Source organism: Rana temporaria, chromosome 2, assembly GCF_905171775.1.
Source record: "Rana temporaria chromosome 2, aRanTem1.1, whole genome shotgun sequence".
Classification (NCBI taxonomy): domain Eukaryota; kingdom Metazoa; phylum Chordata; class Amphibia; order Anura; family Ranidae; genus Rana; species Rana temporaria.
In genome coordinates, this window is record NC_053490.1 from 369,560,779 (window position 1) to 369,584,749 (window position 23,971).

General features: G+C 41.4%; 1 protein-coding gene across 13 annotated transcripts in view; it reads left to right on the forward strand.

Moving 5' to 3' along the window:
- The window catches only part of KIF21B (kinesin family member 21B), a 162,731-nt gene that overhangs the window by 116,826 nt on the left and 21,934 nt on the right, over positions 1-23,971 (forward strand). For 4 of the 13 annotated variants that reach the window (XR_005747053.1, XM_040337748.1, XM_040337736.1 and 1 more), the window contains exons 20-29: positions 2,087-2,281; positions 4,692-4,793; positions 4,900-5,029; positions 6,545-6,559; positions 9,032-9,092; positions 13,665-13,722; positions 14,729-14,928; positions 20,769-20,840; positions 20,963-21,073; positions 21,182-21,220. Coding sequence is in view for 12 of the 13 variants with exons in the window: in XM_040337748.1 (XP_040193682.1) it covers positions 2,087-2,281; positions 4,692-4,793; positions 4,900-5,029; positions 6,545-6,559; positions 9,032-9,092; positions 13,665-13,722; positions 14,729-14,928; positions 20,769-20,840; positions 20,963-21,073; positions 21,182-21,220 (983 nt within the window). In the remaining variant the exon portion in view is untranslated. The remainder of the gene's footprint in view (positions 1-2,086; positions 2,282-4,691; positions 4,794-4,899; positions 5,030-6,544; positions 6,560-9,031; positions 9,093-13,664; positions 13,723-14,728; positions 14,929-20,768; positions 20,841-20,962; positions 21,074-21,181; positions 21,221-23,971) is intronic. The other 9 variants (XM_040337737.1, XM_040337743.1, XM_040337741.1 and 6 more) reach the window with 7 other exon arrangements.

Consider the following 23,971-nt stretch of genomic DNA (forward strand, 5'->3'; position numbering starts at 1 on the left):
AGTATCCTGTTCATGAAAGTAGGATGGATGTAGGACCAATGTAGGATAAATGTAGGACCAATGTAGCAGAGCAAAGTAGGATGAAAGTAGTGTAGTAGTGTGAACCCAGCCTAAACCAGTGGTATCCAAACTGCAGCTCTTTGCTTGTCTTGGGGCACTTTTTCTGCCACTGATACATGGCACTATGACACCAACAATATTACAATAATCCCTGCACTGATATCAACAATTGGGGACTATTCCTACCACAGACATCAGTGATGGGGCACTATTCCTCCCACTGACACGAAGGATGGGGCACTATTCCTCCCACTGACATAAAGGATGGGGCACTGTTCCTCCCACTGACACGAAGGATGGGGCACTATTCCTCCCACTGACACGAAGGATGGGGCACTGTTCCTCCCTATGACACGAAGGATGGGGCACTATTCCTCCCACTGCCATGAAGGATGGGGCACTATTCCTCCCACTGACACGAAGGATGGGGCACGATTCCTCCCACTGACACGAAGGATGGTGCACGATTCCTCCCACTGACACAAAGGATGGGGCACTATTCCTCCCACTGACATGAAGGATGGGGCATTATTCCTCCCACTGACATGAAGGATGGGGCACGATTCCTCCCACTGACACGAATGATGGGGCACGACTCCTCCCACTGACACCAATAATGGCACACTATTCCTCCCACTGACACCAATGATTAGGCACTATTCTTCCCACTGACACCAATGATTGGGCACTATTCCTCCCACTGACACCAACGATGGGGCACTAATAATTCCCCTAATACCAAAGATTGGACATTGTTTACTCCCACTGATGCTGGGACATTCTTTATTGCCACTGGTCGTGGTCCCAGCCCCCCTAAAGTCTGAAGCACAGTAAGCCCTCTGTTTTGAAAGTTTGGAGACCCCTGCTATATACAGAAGTGCTTAAGTCACATGAGTGCTCAGGCAACTGAGGAAAGAAACAGGGTCATCAACATTGGGGAAAACAACATCATTTGGACAAGATTTTGTAACCTTTCTGACCATTTTGATCCTTGAGAATGCAGCTTCTCTCACAACCTTAAAATATATTGAATTGTTGCTGGATTCGGCAAAAATGAAAGCCAGTTAGAGATATCTATCTGCTCCTTAAAATATTCCTGCCATTGGAGAAGCATTGGTGCCGCTATTATTGTCCTGCTTTTAAATCCTAGATGCCTGGCTGCATCCAAATGCCTTTTTTGCTAATGGGTTCCAGACTAGCAACACAGGGAGTGTTGACTCCAAAACATTAGCATGACAGTAACTAAAAATGGGGAAGAGGGCGCTAGTGTAAATAATACCTATTATTCAGGACACCCTCAGTGCGAGGATCCCTAAAGGTATGGGTGAGATAAATTAAATTAGAAAATAAATTTCTCACCCATACCTTTAGGGATCCTCGCACTGAGGGTGTCCTGAATAATAGGTATTATTTACACTAGCGTCCTCCTCCCCATTTTTTTATTCTATTGCACAATATTTATATATATTTTGTTACAGAGGAGCTGCTTGGCACATAAGTAGTTAATATTATTTCACCTTGTGATTAATTTTTATATACTCATTCATTTTGGCGCGGAAACACACCCCACTCACATGACAGTAACTAACATGTTCAAAAAGAGAGGTCAACAATGCAAGCCTTGTAAATTTTCCCATGACAGATTTACTTTAAGTCTTACGTCTTAAGTTAACGTGCACAAGCACGTACCTGTACATCCTCTTTAAGTGCCCAGCCGTGGGTCTCGGGCGCGCGCCCGCGACCCGGTCTGAAGCTCAGTGACCGTGGCCGCGGGACCCGCAGACCCGATCGACGCTGGAGTTTGCTACTGTATCTCCATGGGATAAAAAAACAACCATTGTTTTCTAAGTATATTTATTTTAAATGTGCTGAAGACATTCCATGTGATTCAGCATGTTTTGTAGCCTGCTTCAGAATTTTTAGGACAAAGATCCCTGCAAGGTCATTCACCTGGTGGACTTTCTAGACATATAATTGCAACCATCACAGTTTTGATGAATCCTTATCTCTACAATTTTCCTAATAGAAACGTGAGGAGCTTTCACTTCTGCAAGAGGCTTTGCTGAGTCGTACAGCCATTCCCCCAGAGGCAGGTAATGGAGAAGATCGGGCACATCAGGATGTAGTAGAGGAACTGGAAGCCTTAACAGCGAATATAGACTATATTAATGACAGTATTCGAGAATGCCAAGCCACCATTGTACAGATGGAAGAAACCAAGGTATCTCTAATCATAAAGACACATGTCAATGAGTCTCATGGTATGATTCTTTTTCATATGTCAACCAAAACTACCATGCTTGCAAGATTCCCCTAATTATTAATGTTGAGACACACAAATACAAACCACAAAATCCTGTTCCATCATGATTTACTTGATCTGTGTTCTCATACCGGTATAATACTTTATGTCAGCAGAAAACAGTATGTCCATAATTGGTCTTCTGTGTAATTTCATGCATTCCTTATCCTTATTCACTGGTTCTCATGTACTTTTTCAGTAACCCCTAATTATTGAAGAATATCTAAAATTAGCTACATGGGAATTTTGACAAATAGTTTGCATACATAGGGCTAGATTCACGTACCTGGGCGCATCTTTTGGCCGGCGTAGCGCATCTCATTTGCACTACGCCGACGTAACATAGTGAGGCAAGGCCAGTATTCACAAAGCACTTGCTCCATAAGTTACGTCGGCGTAGCGAAAATGGGCCGGCGTAAGCCCGCCTAATTCAAATTTGGCAGGTAGTGGGCGTACTACATGTAAATTAAACGTGACCCCATGTAAATGAAGGGCCGTTGGTACCGTGCATACGCGCGCATGCTCAGAATCACGTCGCAAATACTCCCTACGATACGACGGCTCAATGCATACGACGTGAACCTTACTTACGCCCAGCCCCATTCACGTACGACTTACGTAAAAGCCGACGGCAGTTCTGACGTCCATACCTTGCATGGGCTGCGCCACCTATAGAGGTGTTTTATCTTTACGCCAGCGTATGTCTTACGTAAACGGCGTTGCTTACTGCGACAGGCGTACGTACGTTCGTGAATCGGCGTATCTAGCTAATTTACATATTCGACGAGTAAATCAACGGAAGCGCCCCTAGCGGCCAGTGTAAATATGCACCCAAGATACGACGGCGTAGGAGACTTACGACGCATTTTCAGACTTACGACGGCGTAAGCAATTTTGTGGTACTGTGTTAGATTACTTATTTATATTTTATACTCTTTGTGACATTTCAAGGTATTGGGGGTTATTTACGAAAGGCAAATCCACTTTGCACTACAAGTGCAAACTACAAGTGCAAAGTGCACTTAAAATTGCACTTGGGAGTGCAGTCGCTGTAGAACTGAGGGAAAGATCTGAAATAAGGGGAAGCTCTGCTGATTTTATCATCCAATCACGTGCAAGCTAAAATGCTGTTTTTTATTTTGCTTGCATGTCCCCCTCGGATCTACAGCGATTGCACTTCCAAGTGCACTTTCAGTGTAATTTCAAGTGCACTTTGCACTTGTAGTTTGTACTTGTAGTGCAAAGTGGATTTGCCTTTCGTAAATAACCCCCACCGTGTCACGTTTCATGAGCCGACAGAGCTATCTCCAATATCTTAACGTTGGCTGACAACACTCAGTCCATAAATATGTGTTTTTTCAGCCCACAATAGGGCTTAATGAGGAACTGCAGTCTGCTCACATAATTTGTTGTAAAAAAATCTTTGCCATTCTGAAGCTTCCCTCCAACCCCTTTACTTATTATTTGATATATACAGTAAAACCTTGGTTTGAGAGTAACTTTGTTTGAGAGCGTTTTGCAAGACAAGCTACATTTTTTAAGAAATTTTGCCTTGATATACAAGCGATGTCTTGATATAAGAGTAGCATCATGTCACAACTGAGTATAAAAAAGAAGAGAGGAGCCTCTAAGTGTAGCAATATGGTTACATTTAATGAAGGTACAACATTTAGCAACTTATTGCTACACTTCTCTTTTATACTTTTTTACTATTCAAAGTTAAAACAATAAAGCCCTGTACACACGATCGGTTTGTCTGATGAAAACGGACCGTTTTCATCGGACAAACCGATCGTGTGTGGGCCCCATCGGTTTGTTTTCCATCGGTGAAAAAAAATAGAACATGTTTTAAAATTTTCCTATGGATAAAAAAACGATCGTCTGTGTGGAAGTCCATCGGTCAAAAATCCATGCATGCTCAGAATCAAGAATCAAGTCGACGCATGCTCAGATGCATTGAACTTCATTTTTCTCAGCACGTCGTAGTGTTTTACATCACTGCGTTTGGACACGGTCAGATTTTTGACCGATGGTGTGTAGACAAGACTGATGAAAGCTTCATCGGATATCCGACGAAAAAAATCTATCGGATTAGATTCCATATCCGATTGTGTGTACAGGGCTTAAGGGCAGAAGATTTAATAGATAGAAAGTTCAAAAAAAATTACCGAAGGTCCACTTTAAGAGTGCATTTCTGGCCGGTGAACAGGTTTTTTTTTTTTTTCTTTTGTACCTCCAGGATCCTAAAATTTGCATGTATTGCAGAGATGATTTTATTTGGATCACAGCTTAACATCATTTATAAAACTTTGTTTGTATTGCGGTTTAGGAGGACCTAGACTCAACAGATACTTCAGTGGTCATCAGCTCTTGTTCACTGACAGAAGCACGACATTTGCTTGACAATTTTTTGCGTGCATCTATAGATAAGGTAAAAGAAAATAATTGTGAAATATGGGTGCATATAGTACAAGTGTAAATCATGAGTCTTTGTTCACAGTATAGTCCAGTTTTATAAAGAATGCTTCTTTTGTCAGGGCTTACAAGTGGCCCAAAAGGAGGCTCAGATCCGGATCTTGGAGGCACGAATTAGACAGTCTGATATGGCCGGGTTCACGCACAGTCAGATGCTGCTGGAAAAATCAGAGTGCCAATCCACGTTTAATGGTGAGATACTTTTAATATAAAGGGATGTTATGTACTGTGGTTTCAGATGAGAGCAATGGAAAGTCTTTCAATTGTCCTAATGTTTCATAGTCAGTGGCAGTTTTAATTAAAAGTCAATTTGATGCTTGTACGGCAAATGCTTTGCTGTAAATATCTCTAACCACAGAGATGTGTATTTGCAGTGTTTGAAAATTCCTGCCTACATAGAGGTTTCTGCACTACTAGAGAGCCTCTGAATGGCTATCAAAGGATATATGGAAACAAAGACTAGCAATGATATCATGGGAAAAGTAGCTGCGCCATCCCTAATGTCGCGTACACACAACGGTTTTTCATGACATGGAATAAAACAAAGTTTTTCTCAACGTGATTCCTCTCAAGCCTGCCTGGCATACACACGATCGTGATAAAAAATGCTTGAGCCTAGCGCGTTGACGTACAACACGTACGACTGCACTATAAAGGGGAAGTTCCATTCGAATGGCGCCACCCTTTGGGCTGATTATGCTAATTTTCCATCTCATAACTTGCTTCTGAGCATAGGCGCTTTTTTTCCTGTCGTTAAAGTGTACACACGACTGTTTTTCACATCGAGAAAAACGAAGAGAAAAAATAGAGCATGTTGTAAATTTTTAATGCCCATTTTTCTCGACGAGAAAAATGCTCTGGAGCCTACGACCGTTTTTTAACAACCAATCAAAAAAATTGCATTTTTCATGAAAAACGGCCGTGTGTACGCGGCTTGATAGACTATTGGAAAGATATCTCCCATGGGACTTTGTTGCAGCAATAGGAATCACACAATTAGAGTGTATGTATAAAAAAAATTAAAAATATTTATTAAACAATGAATTAAAAAAATACACGGTCTATACAGTTCATGTCCTAATCTGTAAAACATTCCTACTAATCACACAGGAAGCAGGAGTACATCTTGATTTAAAAAAAATGAAAATATCCACCAAATTAACCCAAGGGAGATCGTTTTCCAATAGCAAAGGATATATATTAATATATAAATGTTCTTTTTCACCCCTTTAACACTGAAGCAGTTTTCAGGCGTTTTAGCGCTAGAAATAGCGCCTTTAAAGCAGCAGAAAACCGACTCCCATTCATTTCAGTGTGACTTTTCACACTGGGGCGTTGCACTTGTGGGACGTTAGGAAAAGTCCTGCAAGCAGTATCTTTGAGGTGGGTTGGGAGCGCTGTATACAGTGCTCCCAAAACGTCCTGCCCCTTGAACTGAATAGGCAGCGCTTTCAAAGCACCTGGAAAACGCTTCAGAAGCACTGCAACATGGGCACTTTTTACCCATTCTTCGGCCGCTATCTGGGGTTAAAAGCGCCCCATTAGTGGCCGAGAAGCGCTGCTAAAACGAGTGGCGCTTTACGGCTAATGCTCAGGCAACCCCAGTGTGAAAGGCATCCAACATGCAACTTTTTTTAATTCATTGTGGAAATCAACTTCAAATGGCAAAGCTTTAATGACACAGCCACTTTAAATCTTCTTTTATAGGCCTCAAGCAAGCAGGTATATGAATTTATGCTTCAAATCTGCTGATTTTTTTCTGCCAGAACTTGGCAGAAGAAATTGCCTCTTATGTTGCGTATGTGCACGCATGTATGCAGGCATGGCCTTGAGTGTAAATGCTTTATACTGGCAGGAATATTAATTTATTCAGGGAATTTGAAATACATTTACGCTCATTCGTTTATGCACACGTATAAACCTGTGCACGCATAAATTATACTCATAAGTTCCTCTCTGAACACAGCTTTCATGCAATTTTGTATGCCTCTTAAAATACTAATCTATTGCGCATAGGCTAACATAACTGCATTTTTTTATTTATTTTTTATGCCCTTGTGCTTGTGACCTTTTACCCACTTTTATTAACCCAAAGTTTCACTTCAACGCATGGGTTTCCCTCACAGGCTTTTTAAGCATTTCTATGACAGAAAACAATTGTTCATCAGCTTTCTGCTTTAAGTCTCATACACACGATCGGAAAACAAATGTGTGATGGCAGGGTTTTGTCAGAAAATCCTACCGTTTGTATGCTCCATTGGACAATTGTCAGATTTTCCGACAACAAATGTGGGATAGCATGCGTTAAAATTTTCCCACAACAAATTTGTGGCATTGGATTATCCGATCGTGTGCACACAAGTCTGTCGGAAAAAAATCCAAAGTACAAACAGGCATGCTCAGAAGCAATGCTAACCATAGCACAACATTAGCAGAAGTTGCCCAAAGGGTGGCGCTAAAGAGCTGAAAAAATACATAGTTTCATATTTGTTGGCTGACAACGTTTTGCCGTCTGTATGCAGAACAAGTTCACGGCCAACACCCTTCAAACAAAAGTCCTACGCTTTGTCCGACGGATAGCCGATCGTGTGTATGAGACTTTACACTTGCCGTGCTGCTGCTCTGTCCTCAATCCCAAGGCCCTTGTCTGTCTCTTCCAGACAGTTTTCTTACACAAATTACCTAACAGTTCCATGCCATACTGTTTCCTATCTGTTTGCTAGGTGGTGCCCTTCTGACTACTCTGTCTGCCAGGGTGGAGCCCTTAACCATACTCAGGTCTCTAATAAAAGGGCGGCTGGTTGTTCGCAAAACCTGGACCCAGTATGCTGGCCATACACGTGTCTAATTCCAAAAGATTTTTTTAAATCGCACCTTTGAATAATCGTTCGATTTTAAACCACTAGTGGGGCCGCAGTAGTGGCCAGTTTTCATGCGGCCATCAAATTTGAGTGATCGGGCAATTTTTCAAAAAAGCAACACGTTTTTAATTAGTGATGAGAGAATCGTGTGAAAAATTTAGTTGAAGAAAATGCACACGATCTTGTGACCTGGAAAGAAAAGATTCCCTGCCTTGAATTTTCTTTTCCAGGTGGAATTGAAGGCTTGGTCGAATTGCAAAATCAATAGTGGCACCAGCGCATTACAAAACGCACAAATGTTTGATTTTGGATTGACGAATCGTTTGAAATTCCATCCATGTATATGGCCTGCAGTAATCCCTACTAAAGCCTTGTACACAAAATCTGATTTTCGGATGACCGTTCGTCTGTTTTTTTTAATGCATGTCGAAAGTGAAGAGGTTACTCACTATACGAAAATTCTCGTATGACAGAATACAACTTCAGAAGTGACGTCATGTGTTGACTAGTTTTGCATGTATTCTTTCGTTTCTGAGCATGCGTACTCTTACGATTTTTTTCTTAAGAAAACCGTGTTAACTAAACGAAAATTGGATGTTGAGTTAACGTACGACAATGATTTTATAGTCTGCACATCCAGCTTTTGTCAGACGAAAAACCTGAATTGGCTGTCAAAAGCACCATACTAAGGATCCAAAAATCATCAGATTGTTCATCGGAATGAGGTTTTTCATATGGTGTGTACGCCCTTTAATATATACAAAGCCTCTGTACTCCAGGTCCAAACTGGGTTTTACCAACCTCGGAGGAAATTGAAAATCTCTGTATGAGACAAGTACCCTGGAGACCATCAACCTTTCTGAAAGAGAACCCTAGGTCACACAAAACCCTTTTCACACCATGGCAGGGCAATTTTTTCCTTTTGAATAAAGGTCGGAGATGGTTAAAATCAGTGTCACTTGTTTTTTGGAATCTTTTTCTTATTGGAGAGGTTTCCTTCTTGTCTCATGGACTCAACAGAAAGTGATGAAAATCTTTTCTTAGAATGTTCCTACGGCAGCCAGTGTCCCCATTAAAAAACGTCCCCTCTATTCCTTTTTTGGGCCACAACTTAAAAAAAAAAAAAATGATTTTCCCTTATTTTCATTCCCAGTGGCAATGTACAGTAGAATAAATGAAAAGAATGAATTTTCCTAATGGGGACACAGAAGAGCAACAGTAAAAACCTGACAGGGTTGATACTCCTTCCCTAATTTAAGATACACTTTAGTCTTTAAATAATGTTATGTAGCTGATTGTGTGAATTACATTTTATACACTGATTGTGTTACAGAGAATGGATATGCTAGCACAGATGAAGAGGTGTCAGAAATCAGCCAAATGTCCGATGGAAGGTAGGTTTGTAAATTAGCAGAACGTTAATGACAAAAAGTGGACATTTACTATGGTTGAACAGACCTCAAACGGAGCCTCTTAGTTTTGTATTGGCAAACCGATCCCATTCACCAGTGAGCAATTTTCTCAGCTCGTTAGTATATGCTTTTAAAAGACAGCATACACTATCCTCTGGCTCTTCACTGTGTTTTGGTAATTACAGCTGAACATAGAGGCGATTTAATAACTTTTTATAATGATCCCAGGTCCGTATAAAGATTAAGCAAATACTTTTTTTTATTCTTCCTACAAAGAAAAATGGCACATCAACTGTACATCCAGTGTACAAGTAGGTCTTTAGGGCTGGTTCACACCAGATGCAATCCAGGGTGTTTTTATTCTGCACCAAAAACACATGGACAGTGTTCAACATGGATTCCAATAGCCCTAGTTCATACCAGTGCAGTCAACCACAGAACTTGTTGCACTTTTTATATATGGAACACTGCAAAAAAAAGCTAAAAATGCACCGGAACGCATATGTCCTCATTTGAGATGAAGGAAAAAAAGGGGAAAAACACACCAGAATGCATAAAAAAGAAATTGTTGTGTGAACCGGCCCTGAGGCTGGGTTCACACTGATACTACACCACAGTCATACGACTGTCATCCTACTTTGCTCCGCAATATCAGTCCTACATTGGTCCTACATCCATCCAACTTGAATGAACAGGATACTACTTTGATCCAACTTTCTGATAGTATGACTTGTACTTTGACCAATATAAACAATCTCAGTGTGACATAAATGTATTTTACTGCTGCTACAATCACCATATCGGATGTCACAAGTCAGATGGTTAGGACTAGGATCCTAATTTGATCTGACTTCAATGATAGTCAGTGAGCTGAAGTTGGATCAAAGTCGGACCAACGTAGTGCAGGAACCTTTTTTAAAGTCGGACCAACTTGTGTCAGACCAATTAAGACGGGTCTCATAGAGAAACATCAATTTTCACACTTCATGCGCCATGTGCTTCCAAAGTCGGAGCGTTTGTCATACCAGTGTGAACCCAGCCTATAAGCTGAAGTTTATTCTGTATTTTGCCATCCCCGACACTTCTCCTTCCTCATCCCCCTAAAAACAACGTGCTAATGAAATTTAGGAAAACAATTCTTTTCACAATGTTAGACCCAATGAAATCATCATTAGGTGTCTGTGCCTGTGGGGTGCTGTACGTAGCTTCCTAAAAATATCAGGGCACCCTGTCTCCTCCTAAGAGCCCTTTCCCCTCAGTGGTCTGGCTTCTTGGAACAGTTATGCAAACAAAATGCCTTGATTGGTGGATACCAGTCTGGAGTATAGGGTGTTCTATACTGAGCCTCTATGAATAACAGAACTGAAATCCAATCAATGAAAGGGACAGGCAAGGGACAGGTTGGGGAAGAAAGAGTTAGATAATGCTGGGTGTCCTACAATCAGGAAATGAGGCAAGTTCTAGCTGACTTGCTGCAGGTTTTAGGCTGCATTCACACCTGAACGCGGCGTATTGTACCGCGATTTGCCGCGACAAATTGCGGCGTTTTGTCCCGCGATTTGCCGCGACAAAACGCGCCGTTTTTTAAGCCTCGGAGGGGTGATTAACATTGTCGGCTATGCCGAACGCCGAAAGCCGCCTGAAAAAAAGGGTCCGGGACTTGTTTTGAGCTTCAGGCGTACGGCGTTTCGGGGTTCGGCGTGGAGATGTGACCCATCTCCATAGCCGACAATGTTAATCACCCCTCCAGCGTATTGCAGGCTGCAATAGTGTCGGGCTTCAGCCGTTAAAACGCCTAGGTGTGAATGGAGCCTCAATGGTCACAGTGAGAAGCTCACACTGTGCAGTGAAATCAAAGTAAGCAATTTTGTTACAGGTGATGAGCCTGTACAACTGTGAAAGACTAAAGTGTAAGGTTCCACTTTACAATTATGGCTCGCAGTCTCCGCTTTAATTCATCCCAATTATGTTTTATCAGGTTGAGGTCAGGATTCTGTGTAGGCCAGTTAAGCTCCTCTAATCCAAACTTTCTCATCCATGTCTGTATGGACCTTGCTTTGTGCACTGGTCCAAATCATTTGGTGGAGGGGGGATTATGGTGTGGGGTTGTTTTTTCAGGGATTTCAGGTGTCAGCATACCAAGACACTTTGGACAATTTCATGCTCCCAACTTTTTGCGACAAGTGACTCGCACCAGTGGACAAACAAGGTCCATAAAGACATGGATGAGCGAGTTTGGAGTGGAGGAACTTGACTGGCCTGCTCAGTCCTGACCTCAACCCCATAGAACACCTTTGGGATGAATTAGAGTGGAGACTGCGAGCCAGGCCTTCTTGTTCAAGATCAGTACCTGACCTCACAAAATGTGCTTCTGGAAGAATGGCCAAACATTCCCATAGACACACTCCTAAACCTTGTCCCAGAAGAGTTGAAGCTGTTATAGCTGCAAAGGGTGGGCCAACTCAATATTGAACCCTACGGACTAAGACTGGGATGCCATTAAAGTTCATGTGCAATACTTTTGGTAATATAGTATATGTTCAACCATCTCTGTACTATTGTTCTCTCTAAAAAAAAACACACCAGGGAGGACTTGTATTTCTGGAGTGCCCATGTATAAAAAAAAAAGGGGGGGGGGTTTTAAATCGTCAATGACCACCAATGATTGTGGGATCCTAAAGAAGTAAAAAGTAAATGTAAGCAAACCTACGTTTTTGGTATTTTTTTTTTTATATATAGTTAAAGCGGAGTTCCACCCATATAAAATTCAGAAGCTATAAAAAGTGTAGCTGCTGACTTTTAATAATCAGACACTTATCTGTCCCACGGTCCAGGGATGCAGGCGTACGAACCCCCGCTCCTCTCCCCCTCCTCTCTGCGGCACCAGCATTCTGACTGTGGGCGCCTGGCTGTGGCTTCACAGCCGGGCATGCCCTGCGCATGTGTGAGCCACGCTGCAATTGGCCAGGCAATCTTCTGGGACCTGTGACATGTTCCAGAAGATTGCAGGGAATGAGGGGGAAGAGGTGAACTTCCTTCTGGCGCCACGGAGCCCCAAGAGGAAGTTGGAGCTGGGTGCCTCTAAAAAGAGGGTACCGGCCCCCCTCCCCAAAAAAAATTACATGCCAAATGTGACATGTCAGGGGGTCACCTTCACTTAAAACGGAAGTTCCATTTTTGGTTAGAACTCTGCTTTAACAAAACGGTGCATATAAAGATCGCCAAAAATCTGTTATCTGTCCCAAAATATTATATAAAATGTATTTGGGTACAGTGTTACATAACTGATAATTGTCAGTCAAACCATCACAGCACTGAAAAATGGCCTGCCTGGTAATGAAGGGGTATATACAGGCTAGTACTCAAGTGGTTAATGATCCAGTCATTGTAAGGTTTCCAAAACTATTTCTGATATACCCCTAACAGATCATGTTTTCCAAAAGCCATTATAGAAGAATAGGCATATCAGTTATAAGTAGGGTTAAAATAAGCTAATTTATTAGGTTGCTTTCATACTGCTACGTGGTAAAAACGCATATGCATGCTTCATTTCCGGTGCTTTTTGCACCTGTGAAAAAGCGACATGTGACTCAAACACAAGCGCTGGTGTGTTTTTTAAGTGCTTTTTCTGTGTTTTTGATGCGTTTTCCATTGATTTCAAAGGGGAGGTGTGTTTTTGGTGTGTTTTACTGTACCAAAAATGCAGCAAGCAGGACTTTGGAAAACACAACAGACCTGCAACTCACCAGTGTGAAGAGTTCCATATGATGTAATAGGCATGCGTTTTTCTTCTGCTTTTTTTTAACAGAAAAACTGATCAGTGTGAAAGCAGCCTCAGCCCACGTTCACATCGGGTCGTTTTGTCAAACATTTCCGTCAACAGCCGTGTCCGAATCGGTGCGGCGCCGCACCAATTCTCAAAAGTAGTTCCTGCACTACTTTTGGTGACTTCGGGGGCAATTTCAATAGACAACTTGCACAGATGTCTCTGAAATCGCTTCCGAAGTCGGACTGACATGCGGGTTCGAAAAGTTCAGGCTGAACACGCATGATTTCAAACCCACATCAGTCTGAACCTAGGCTTAGGCCTCGTACACACGGCCGAGGAACTCGACGTGCCAAACACGTCGAGTTCCTTGGCGAGTTCAGCCCTGAAGCCGCCGAGGAGCTCGGCGGGCCGAGAGCTCCCATAGAACAACGAGAAAATAGAGAACATGTTCTCTATTTTCTCAACGAGTTCCTCGGCGGCTCCATCGGGCCGAAAGTGTACACACGACCGAGTTTCTCGGCAGAATCCCGCTCTGACCGAGTTTCTCGCCGAATTCTGCCGAGAAACTATGTCGTGTGTACGAGGCCTTACACTGTGAAGCTAGCTAACATGACATAATAAGTAGTTTCTCAGAATAGGTCTGGAAAACACAACATTTTCAACAAACCCTGTAAAAATTTCAGTTACAACAAACCTTATAAATGCAGTATTTGTAACTAAAATAGGTAATAAAGTAGTAATGTGTTTTTTCCTCGTTCTCTCATTGTAATTTCTATTTTTCCTAGTGCCTCCTTTTCCTTTTCAATGAAAGGATCAAATAGCCATGATGACTTTAAATGGAAGGTAAAATGTAAAATTAGAGCAAATGCAATAGGTTTAAATTTATTTTTTATAACCAATAAAAAATATTTTGTTCAAGGATTTTTAACAGAGCATATACAGGTGATACTCGCAAAATTTGAATATTGTGCAAAAGTTCATTTATTTCACTAATGCAACTTAAAAGGTGAAACTAATATATGAGATAGACTCATTACATGCAAAGCAAGATAGTTCAAGCCGTGATTTGTCATCATTGTGATGATTATGGCTTACAGCTCATGAAAACACCAAATCCACAATCTCAGAAAATTAGAATACTGTGAAAAGGTGCCATATTCTAGGCTCAACGTGTCCCAATCTAATCAGATAATTAAGCCATAACACCTGCAAAGGGTTCCTGAGCCTTTAAATGGTCTCTCAGTCTGATTCAGTAGGAATCACAATCATGGGAAAGACTGACCATCATTGACACCCTCCATAGGGAGGGAAAGCCTCAAAAGGTAATTGCAAAAGAAGTTGGATGTTCCCAAAGTGTTGTATCAAAGCACATTAATAGAAAGTTATGTGGAAGGGAAAAGTGTGGAAGAAAAAGGTGCACAAGCCACCACATACAGACAGATCCTGGACATGGGCTTCAAATGTCGTATTCCTCTTGTCAAGCCACTCCTGAACAACAAACGTCAGAAGCGTCTTACCTGGGCTAAAGAAAAACAGACCTGGTCTGGTGCTCAGTGGTCCAAAGTCCTCTTTTCTGATGGGAGAAAATGTTGCATCTCATTTGGAAACCAAGGAGCCAGAGTATGGAGGAAGAATTCACATTGCACGATGCTTGAAGGCCATGTCATCTGCTGGTGTTGGTCCACTGTGCTTCATTAAGTCTTGCTGCGCATGTAATGAGTCAATCCCATATATAAGTTTCACCTTTTAAGTTGCATTAGTGAAAAAAATTAACTTTTGCAAGATATTCAAATTTTTCGACTATCACCTGTAGATGTGCATTATACTTATATATTTTGTTGCTTTATAGGGGGAACCTCGCCTTTCATGGCAAGTGAAGGCGGTCTCTGCAGAATCTCTCAGCCCATTACTTGAAGCCTCAACCAAAAATATCACCAAGTCCTTGGCATCCCTGACTGATATTCTAGAGGATGTTGGAGGGTATTCTCCTAGTTCACTGCGGAGCAGAGGCTCACACAGTTTTACGCTGCCACTGCGGGGAAACACATTGTAAGTCTGAAGCAAAAACATAAATAATGACTTTTTTGGCAAGTGGGCACAAAGCAATTCTCTCATAACACAAAAACTATACTCTATTAAAGATGCTAGCCAACTCAACTAACTAACTAACATAACCCAACCCAATTTATTGCACTGGGGGTTATGTACGAAAGGCAAATCCCCTGCTAGACTGGGCTGTGTGATAGAATTGTGTAAATCTCAGGACTGGATGGACAGAATTAAAAATCATTTGGCAGGTAAAACATCTCTCATATATGCTTTTATCCTTTGTATTCAGCTGCTTTTCCAAAGTTCAGCTTTAACCCTCCTGGCGGTATTCCCGAGCGTGACTCGGGGTGGATTTTTTGTGCTAAAATCGGTATCCCCGAGTCACGCTCGGGGTAGCTATGCAGAGCCTGCAGCGTGCGCTGGCTTACCTTGTTCCTGGATCCAGCGATGCCACCGCGCTGTGTGAGCGAGCGGGACTTCACTCGATTCACACAGTGTCCCCGTGTGCCGTCGATCTCCGTTCCCTGCGACGTTACGACGCACGGGGGCGGAGATCGGCGCCAAATTAAAAAAAGTAAACAAACACTATACATACAGTATACTGTAATCTTATAGATTACAGTACTGTATGTAAAAAAAAAAACACCCCCCCCCTTGTCCCTAGTGGTCTGCCCAGTGCCCTACATGTTCTTTTATATAATAAAAACGGTTCTTTCTCCCTGCAAACTGTATATTGTCCATAGCAACCAAAAGTGTCCCTTTATGTCAAAAATGGTTTTAGAGCAGCTAGAAAACAGCAATAATAAATTATAATCACTTGCAGAATTGTGCGATAGCGATTTGTGGGGAAATTCGTCATAAAAAAAAAAATATTGACAGCAACAATTCTGCAACTGAGCAAATTTCAGTGATTTTGAGTTGATTACATTATTGAATAATTTTTATTAGAATTATATTTTTATTTTTTTATAATTATTTATAATTATTTATTATATTATAATTTATAATTTTGTTTTTAAAAAAATGTCATACCCGGGATGCCTTTTAGACTCTTGTTTGGTCAGATTTAAGTGAGTTATTCCTAAAAATTACAGGCCTACAGTATAAAACGCCAAATTTCCTTGCAAATAATGGTACCGCTTTCAGCACCTTTTTTCTGAAATAATCATACCGCCAGGGAGGTTAAACACAGTGGGGGTCATTTACAAAAGGCAAATCCACTTTGCACTACAAGTGCAAAGTGCACTTGGAAGTGCAGTCGCTGTAGATCTGAGGGGAAGATCTGAAATGAGAGGAAGCTCTGCTAATTTTATTATCCAATCATGTGCAAGCTAAAATGCTGTTTTTTATTTTCCTTGCATGTCCCCCTCGGATCTACAGCTACTAACACTTCCAAGTGCACTTTCAGTGCAATTTCAAGTGCACTTTGCACTTATAGTTTGTACTTTTAGTAGAAAGTGGATTTGCCTTTCGTAAATAACCCCCAATGTGTTTAAAGCTGAACTTTGGAAAAGCAGCTAAATACAAAGGATAAAAGCATATATGAAAGATGTTTTACCTGCCAAATTATTTTTAATTCTGTCCATCCAGTCCTGAGATTTACACAATTCTATCACACAGCCCAGTCGAGCGGGGGAGGTGACCTGAACGTTCTCTGCTGCAGCTTCATTATCACTTCCCTTCCCCACCCTGTGACTGGACAGTGAAAAGAGAAGCAGCACACTGATGAGCTAATTTCTTTGTCACTCTGCGCTTTCCCTCTATCAACATGGCTCATTACTCCATCGCCATTCTTGCAAATAGACACAAGACAAAGGGTGAAAAGTATACTGCCAGAAACCATTGTAGGATGTCTAGTGTCAATTGGCTGTCTTGAGGTCATTCCACAGCATCTCTGTGGGGTCACAATAAGGATAAGTTCACCTTATTAAAAAAAAATACACATCTTTCTGCAGGTACAAAATGTCATTTATTATTTTTTTACACTGCAGCCTGTAAAGCATTGCACTCGCGATCAGCAGGTCACAGGTGCAATGCCAGGCTCCTGCAGACTCTCAGTCAGTTGTCTGCCGTACCTCCAGTAGGGCCAGGCAGTTTACTGAACTGCAGGAAGAATCAATGAACTATGGGAGCTCTAAACAGCGCTCTCATAGTTCATTTAGAGCTATGAACTATCTGCTGCTGTTGCACATCTGTCTTTTATTAAATAGTGACTGTGGGTGCGGGAAGAAGATCCCCTGCCTACTGTCATGGGAAGAGGGGGGGTGGAGAGTACAGGCAGGTTCTGTACTGTAACACGTTACATGTTACACACCTTAAATATGAATGTAACATGTAATAAGGGTGAACTTATCATTTAGGCTCCATGCATTTCAGAGAAGCAGACAAGAGGCCCATGGAAACTCTGGAGGCGCTCCCAATTTAGGTGGGAGAATCTGTCCACAAGACAACTATTAGTTGTGCACTCCACATATCTGGCCTTTATGGAAGAGTGGCAAGAAGAAAGCCATTGTTGAAAGAAAGGCATAGGAAGTCCCATTTGCAGTTTGCAAGAAGTCATGTGGGGAACACAGCAAACGAGTGGAAAAAGGTGCTCTGGTCAGATGGGACCAAAATTTTACTTTTTAGCCTTAAAGCAAAACACTATGGAAAACTAACACTGCACATCACCCTGAACACACCATCCCCACTGTGAAACATGGTGATGGCAGCATCATGTTGTGGGGATGCTTTTCTTCAGGAGGGACAGGGAAGCTGGTCAGAGTTGATAGAACTGGGGCGGAGGTTCACCTTCCAGCAGGACAACGACCCAAAACATACAGCCAGAGCTACAATGGAATGGTTTAGATGAAAGCATATTCATGTGTAAGGCCAAAAACCAGCAATAAAACTGCTTCTTGCCAAGAAAACCGTTTGTGTGTACGAAGCTTTCAGGTTTCTCATCAGTAAATCTGGCCAGAATCTCGACGAGAAAAAAAGAGAACCTGTTCTCTTTTTTCTCATCGAGATTCTTGTCGGCCTGTTTCCCGACGAGAAACCCGAGAGTGTGTATACTTACCCATCGCCGTGGAAGCCTGCGCATGCTCAAAATGACTTTGACGCATGCGCGGTAGCTTCCACGGCATAGGTAGGTTGAAGCAAGATGGTGGCGACGGCATCGAATGTGACGAGCGCTTGCTCATCGTACGCGATAATGTCACTGCGTTCTTGCCTTTCAAGAGAACTGCGGTTCTTTTGAAAAGGTCAGTGTGTACACTCGGGCGGCAAGAGATTCTTGCCAAGAATCTCGTCAGGGAAAACAACGTTTTTTTCCTGACGAGATTCTTGCCCGTGTGTACAGGGCCTTAGTATGGCCCAGTCAAAGTCCAGACCTAAATCCAATTGAGAATCTATGGCAAGACTTGAAAATTGCTGGTCACAGATGCTCTCCATCCAATCTGACAGAGCTTATTTTGCAAGGAAGAATGGGCAAAATTTTCACTTTGCAGCGAATGGTGGTTCTACAAAGTATTGATTGGGCTAAATACAAATGCACGCCACGCTTTTCACATATTTATTTGTAAAAAAAAATTAGAAACCATTTATCATTTTTCTTTCACTTCACAATTATGTGCCACTTTGTGTTGATCTATCACATAAACTCCCAATAAAATACATTTAGGTTTTTGGTTGTAACATGACAAAATGTGGAGAATTCTGGAAAGCCAGCTGTCTGGCTTTCATGCCTATCCAGGACATTATTATATAGTGAGTCACTGATCTTAAATTATTATGCAGATTTCCTACTCAATGGATTAGGATAGGATAGGATTTCTATCTTAACTTTGTTCTGACCTCACTTTCAGTTGTGCTAGGTAAGTAACGCTCAAAGATACTTAAGCCAAAGACAGCCAGGCAATTTACATTTTAGGGGGTCAGAAATTACAACATCTGCATCCTCTCAGTACAGGTCATCTTGAAATCGTAATGTTTACCTATGTTAATTGATACTGCATGGTTCCACCATACAAGTAAAATTGACAGCAGATACCACAAATACACACATAACAAAAAATTGATTACCATAATTTTATATTTCTAACTCATCATCATGGCCTACCACAGGAGTTGACTCTGCCTCCAGCGCAAGCCTCTAAAAAAGTTATCCCACCCAGCCTTTGCTAGATACTTCTAATTTGGGTGGGCTCCTGTGATGTCATAGGATGGTCACAAAATACAAATACAACAATACAGTACTTATTGGTAATCATTTTACCCTTTTCCTGGCATCTCAATGGCACCACACAAAGGAAATACAGAAACTACCAAAGATTGGGTGGGATGCAGTAATTTTTTTATATTTTTTAGAATCAGCAGCCAATATTTTTTTGTCCAAATTAAACATTGGTGAGTGCGGCAAAATCTACACAGTCATCTCTGTTACCAAGGGTATGTGTATACAGCGCATTAAGTGTGTAGTCACCCCTTCTGATGCCAGAAGAGAGTTTGTCCTATAAGTCTGGTTGGTAACCCTGGTGATTCATGTATATAGCATTTTCAAGGAAGCCTCTGTGTCCCTGTCTGTGTCTCCCTCTAGGAATCAGGAATAGTTAGTTGTTCTGACTTTCTAAACTCCACACTAGCATGGAGATAAGCTTTCAGGATTCTGTCCACATTGATCAGATGACTTTAGCCATCCTCTGTCATGGTAACTGTTGGTCAGACTAGTTCCTGATTGACCCTGAACCTGGATGGTTTAAAGTCCATCCTCAGCAAAATGAGAAGATTCCATTTAGGATAGCAAGGTTCTCTTGGTGGTGTTACAAATACAGTAAGTCCCCTTCGAGTTGTGAACTTTCAAAGATGCACACGTGTTTGCACAGTTTTTATTTTCGTTCAACCCAGGGTTGAATGAAAAAAACTGACACGAGCAATGTTGGTGCAGTGATCTCCCCAGCTGTGCCTTTGTGTTCTGACTGGGGGACCCCCTCTCCAAAATACACTGATCAGTGCTCGCAGCCTTTGTCTGCAAGCACTGATCTTTTTTGGACTTACGAACAAGCTCCTGGAATGGAACCCTAACTCCATGTACCACTGCAGGTAAGCAGTCTGCTTTTAACCATAAGACAAGAGGCATTATGGCAGTCACTATTATATGGTATAGCTGCACCTTGGGATCAGAAAAGTGTTAGACTAATTTAAAGGCTCTAGAATTTGTCACAACAGATCCATTGTATCTACTAAAGCAGAAAGGGAAACTTCATCCTGAAGACAGGAGGATGAAAAAGGAATGCAGTGGCTAAGTGATTAGCACTTCTACCTAGCAGCACTAGGGTTGATGCTTTGAATCCCAACCACGGCTTTAACTGCATGGAGTTTGCATGTTCTCCCTGTGTCTGCTTGGGTTTCCTCTAGGTATTTCAGGTTCCTCCCACACTCCAAAGACATGCTGGTAGGCTGATTGGATTCTGCCTAATTTGGGCCTAGTATGTTTATAAATGTGAGTTAGGAACCTTAGATTATAAACTCCTTGAGGGTAGGGACTGATGTGAATTTACGCTATATAAGTAAAGCGCTGCGTAAACTGGCGGTGCTATATAAGTACCTGTAATTAATGATAATAAAAATAAATGGCCCTGCTAGGGTGAGACTCAACCCATGTGTAATGTCATGGAGATGTCAGGGGAAAAAAATGGTTGTCCTTTATTTAAAGGACAATTCTGTGCAGCATAAAGCATCAACCAGATTATTCTCCATTTAGAGTAGTCAGAGCAACAAACGTGATTAAGTCTCTCTTTATTAGTTTACTGTTTTTATATATTTATATCAGAAGTAACTGTTAACATTGGATTACTGTTTAGTCCTAGGCAATCCCGAGGCCCTAACACATCTCCTTTAACACGCAGAAAATCTTATGACAGAGGACAGCCCAGGTAACTCTCTCTTTAAGTTTAAAGTGGAATAAGATATTAATTTGAGATGAGTTGGATATTTATAATAAATAAAATGGATATTTATAATAAATATATAAATGCTTTTTTTTCAAACTTTATTGCAGGTGCCCAGATTTGACACCTCCATCTTCGCCACCTATGCGCCTTCGCAATGACAAGAATGTGTTTTCTCGCTTAACAAGTAATCAGAGTACAGGGACAGCACTGGATAAGTAAGAAACCTAACCCTCTTACCTGACTCCTAATTATTCACTTTCATCATAACCTTTTACTCTGTCTTTGTAACATTTCCCGCTCTTTTTCTAACACTTTCTCTGTAGGTCTGATGAGAGTGACTGCCCTTTCACAGATGTCTCCAGGTACTATGACAGTATTTTGGATTACCTTCCTTGTATGCATGTTGTTTAATTAACCTGCCATGAACTTTTTCATCTTTACATCTATATTCTTATTTTCCTGAGAACAAAATCACCGTCTACCTTCAATGTCAATAACACATTAATTTTAATATTACCTTTTTGTGTGTACAAATACTACGTCTCTTAAAAGCGATCCCTGCTATTCTTATCCTTATTCGACTGTTAATTGACTGAGGCCTCGTACACACGACCGAGGAACTCTACTGGCGAAACACATCGTTTTGCTCGTCGAGTTCCTTGTTAGGCTGTCGAGGAACTCGACGTGCCAATTTTCTCCATTCCCGTCGAGGAAAAAGAGAACATGCTCTCTTTTTGGCTCGACGAGTTCCTCGACAGTTTCCTCGTCGAAAAATGTACACACGACCGGTTTCCTTGGCAAAAAACAAAAACAAAACAGCAAGTTTCTTGCTGTTTTTTGCCGAGAAACTCGGTCGTGTGTACGAGGCCTGACTAGATACTTTTAGAAGTTTGTGTAGTGGTGCCGAATGGGTTGGTGGGTGCCTTTGCAGTGGTGGCAGGGGGATTTAACATACTGGGGTATTGGGGACTCGCACATCTTTTCCACTGGTGATCCAGCAACTATAATTTAGGTGCCTCAGATGTGTCAACTAATTCTTAAGGATGGCATCACGCTATGTTATTTCTTTATTAAATTATCAAAATTCTCTGCTGCAGATTCCTTGCTTGTGCAGATAAAGATATGTGTCCAATTAATTTTGTGCAAATCGCCAGAACATCTACCCACTAACCAGTTTACTCAGCAGTGAGCTTAATTGTTAAGCTCACTGCTGAGTGAAATGCATTATAGGGGGTTGCCATTTGCACTAGATGAATTAATACTTATTTTTACTGGCTTCTATCTTGGAGCATGGCTTGCCTTTCTCTACAATGCTTGCATGTTGAAACGAGAAAAGACTGCTTGGGAAGCCAGCACCCGTAGCTGGGTTAGTCAATAGAGAAGCAGCAGCTGTGCGGACTCTACCTGCACATTCAAGTTTGGCAGGCATGCAGGGACAGGTGCATGACCCCGAAGACACACACATTGGGGTTGATTTACTAAAGGCAAGTTGTTGTAGATCTGAGGGGAAGATCACAAAGAGGAATCTCTGCTGATTTATGCCATCCAAACATGCGCAAGCAAAAATGCTGTTTTTTCTTTTCCTTGCATGTCCCTCTCAGGTCTACAGCGATTGTGCTTCCAAGTGCACTTGTAGTGCAAAGTGGATTTGCCTTTATTAAATAGTAAAATAGTAAAAAATTGTTTCAAGCTAGTCAGATGCTTTGTAAATACTTATTTCAATTAATACACTTTACAGGTTAAAAGGCTAAAACACAGAAAAACCCTCATTGTTAACTAACCTGCGTAGGTTTGAGACCCTTAATTGAAGTAGAAGTAGCATGTCTTAGAGTAATGTTGAAACTACCATTCCTAAACACCTTCAGTAGCACTAAGAATATAGTGATGCATGTGATCGTAATTGGCATCGGTGTAATGTGTGCTAATCCAGTGCCACATTGTTGCTGATTCTGATTGCATTCACATTTCCCCCTTTACAGAAATATTAGGGTGAAATAATATAAAGTTAGGGACTTGGGGGATAAAAACATGCATGCATCATACATTCTATGAGGAGAATAGCTAGGGGAGTCAATGGTGGAGAAGGATCTGGGTGTTCTGGTAGATCATAAACTTAGTAATAGCATGCAATGCCAAGCTATGATTTCTAAAGCTAGCAAAACACTTTCTTGTACTAAAAGTGGTATAGACTCCAGAGAGAGAGACACCATGTATGCCCCTATACAAATCATTAATAAGACCTCATCTAGAATATGCAGTTCTGTTTTGGGCATTCTTTCACGATTTCGGAAAACTGGAAAAAGAGACATATAAACATAGAAGAGTGACAGCAGAAAAAATACCAAATAGTGCATCAATTCTTTCCCATCTTTCTTTTTTTTTTTAAGTGCAGAGAAGGACAACTAAACTGATAAAAGGCATGGAGGGGCTCAGCTATGAGGAAAGATTAGCTGAACTGAATGTATTCTCTCTTGATAGGAGGCAAATATGGGGGATATAATCACCATGTATATTAAATAAGTGGTCCATATAGTGAACTTGGTGTTGAGTTATTCACATTCCGATCCTTACAGAGGACAAGGGGGCACTCTTTACATCTGGAGGAAAAGAGATTTAACCTTCACATATGAAAGGCCTCTTCACAACAAGATTTGTGAAAATGTGGAGTGGATTCCCTTAATAACTTGTTCTGGCCAGCTCAGTAGATTGTTTTAAAAAAGAGCTGGATGCATCCCTGAACGGGAATATGTGATTGCCTTCTGAGGGATCTTCCCCTACTGGAGCAAATTGAATAATGGTATTGGGTTTTTAATTTGCCTTCCTCCTAAATGAACTGTGGGAATGGGATTGTGTATATGGAGGTTTTCTATTAGTAAGTTTTTTCTCTGTTGGTTTAACTAGATGGGCTAGTATCTTTTTTCAACCTTACTATGCAATAAGATAAAAACTGCTCGACTGAAGTTATGTATCTATATAAATGTATACATTATTACAGACAGCTAACTTGAGAGTACGCTCTGAGGCTGGGTACACTGTTGCGAATTGGATGAGAATTTTACTGCATCCAATTTTCATAGCAGGAGATTGTGACTGGCTCTCTATGGAGCCAGTTC